The 2,042-nt window shown below is 40.2% G+C and overlaps 1 protein-coding gene across 1 annotated transcript in view; it reads left to right on the top strand.

Moving 5' to 3' along the window:
* Nucleotides 1-326: 326 nt before the first annotated feature.
* Nucleotides 327-2,042, top strand: part of ELP3 (elongator acetyltransferase complex subunit 3) — a 102,202-nt gene continuing 100,486 nt past the window's right edge. Inside the window, exon 1 of the mRNA XM_028494221.2 lies at nt 327-424. Coding sequence (XP_028350022.1) covers nt 348-424 — 77 coding nt within the window. The 5' untranslated portion in view covers nt 327-347. The remainder of the gene's footprint in view (nt 425-2,042) is intronic.

Here is a 2,042-nt window from a genome sequence, read left to right as displayed (position 1 = left end):
ACGGGCCCAGCCGCTCCGCGGCATGTGGGATCCTCCCAGACCGGGGCGCGAACCCGGTTCCCCTGCCACCAGGGGAGCCCCGCATCTATCATTCTTGAGGTGTATATGCTTCTAAAGTGAACTCTTCCCGTATAAAGGTGAAGCCAGGTTGGTTTTAAAATTAAAGATATAAAATATATGATCAAATTGTAAACATTAGTGTCTTGTGTACTTGAGCTATCATTTTGACATGATTGGAATGATTTTGGAAGGCAAACTCCTAATAAATACAAAAACCTTTACTGAATAATGTGATTTTTTTAGTGTCAAATATTATCTTTTCAGGAGATCTCAGCCCTGCTGAGCTGATGATGCTGACCATAGGAGATGTTATTAAACAACTAATTGAAGCCTACGAACAGGGGAAAGACATCGATCTAAATAAGTAAGTGGATCTATAAAAAAGAAGGTAATCTTGTTCTTGGGTAGTAGATCTCTTTTATGAAATTATCAAATACTACTGGTTCTATCACGTTTCATGTTTTAGTTGAGAATTTAGCTTTCTGCCCTGCCCTATCGATTATTTTTGGCAAAATTGCCTTATAGCCTTATAATACTAATAGTTTCTAACATTCCTTGGGCGCTTACGGTATTCCGGTCACTGTTAGTTGTACGTTATATGTATTGGCTCAGCTGATCCCCTCAAACACTATATGAGGAAGGTATTTACCTCATTTGACAGATGGGTCCTCTGAGACAGAGAAGGGTTAAGTAATTTGTTCAGGAGTAAATAACTGGTGATTGGCAGAGCTGGGGTTTAGAATCAGATCATCTGTCTCCCGAGCCCAGGCGCTGTCCTTCTGTGCCATCTCACTTCACATCCTGCCTCTCTTCCGGGTCGTCTCAGAGAGGTGGTAGCTCTCTTCCAGGGAAGCCCTCTCTTCGGGGCCTTTGATCCAGTCCAACCTTTCCCTACTTTAGAACCTCCTGGACACGTTCATCCACTTCCACAACCATGTTCAGCTTTGACTTGGCTACATCCTCAAATAAGAGTGGTCTTTCCTCTCTGCATCTATTTGTTTGCTATATATTTGTGATACAGATCTGCTAGTGAAAGGGTTCTCCCCCCATCCCCAGGTCGTCAATGGTCTAGTCACTATGCACATGACCTTTTTTTAGACCCTGTCTTCTGTTAATTGAGATACTACAGTGTTATACCCCTTCCTTGGAACATTGTGCTTGATACACATTTGCTAAAGAATAAATTAAGGACCATGAAGACATTATATTTTATTGGTCTTTCTACCATGTGTTTAGCAGTGTTTTTTTTTCCCCATCTTTGTTGGCTATACCCCTAATTATACAAATCTTTTGTTTTTCATGAACATTCCTACTTCTTGTATATTTTTGTCATTCTCTTTAATTTAGCACATCTAAAGCTAAAGCTAGTATCTTCTTTAAAACCAGCCCCGACTCAGATGTCCTCTTTGCCTAATTGTTTTAACCTGCACCCAGGTTTGAAACTCTAGTGTCATCTTTGAATCTTTTCCCTTAGGTCCACTTAGAGTCAAAATTTTGCCTACTGCTTCTTCATTAGAACTCTCTTTCATGTTCACCACCAACTTCCTCTTCCATTCCTTTTTAAACTTAAGTCTAGACTCCTGCAGTAGTTTATGCTTTCAGTCCTTTTTACTGTCTTGCTGGATTAATTTTCCTTCGTCACTTCCCTGTGCAGGAACTTTTAGCACATTCCCAGTGCTTGTGGAATTAAACGCAGATTCCTCAGCCAGTTATGTAAGGCCTCTCGGTGTGGCTTCAACTTACTTTTCCAACTTTTTAAACTTCTATATCTTCATGTTGAAAACCTTCTGCTTTCTGTTAAAGTTGGTCTACTCATATTTCTTAAAATCTGTACTTTCCTGTTTTTGCATCTTCACATGAGCCAACCTGTCTGCTCTCGGTGTCGTGTCATCTCTGTGCCTTTTTTGCCTGTCTGAAGCGTGTCTTTTTTTTTTTTTTTTTTTTTTTTTTTTTTTTTTTTTTGCGGTACACGGGCCTCTCAC

The sequence above is a fragment of the Physeter macrocephalus genome, chromosome 9 (genome assembly GCF_002837175.3).
Source record: "Physeter macrocephalus isolate SW-GA chromosome 9, ASM283717v5, whole genome shotgun sequence".
In the NCBI taxonomy this organism is placed as follows: Eukaryota; Metazoa; Chordata; class Mammalia; order Artiodactyla; family Physeteridae; genus Physeter; species Physeter macrocephalus.
This window is presented reverse-complemented; position numbering and strand designations above follow the sequence as displayed.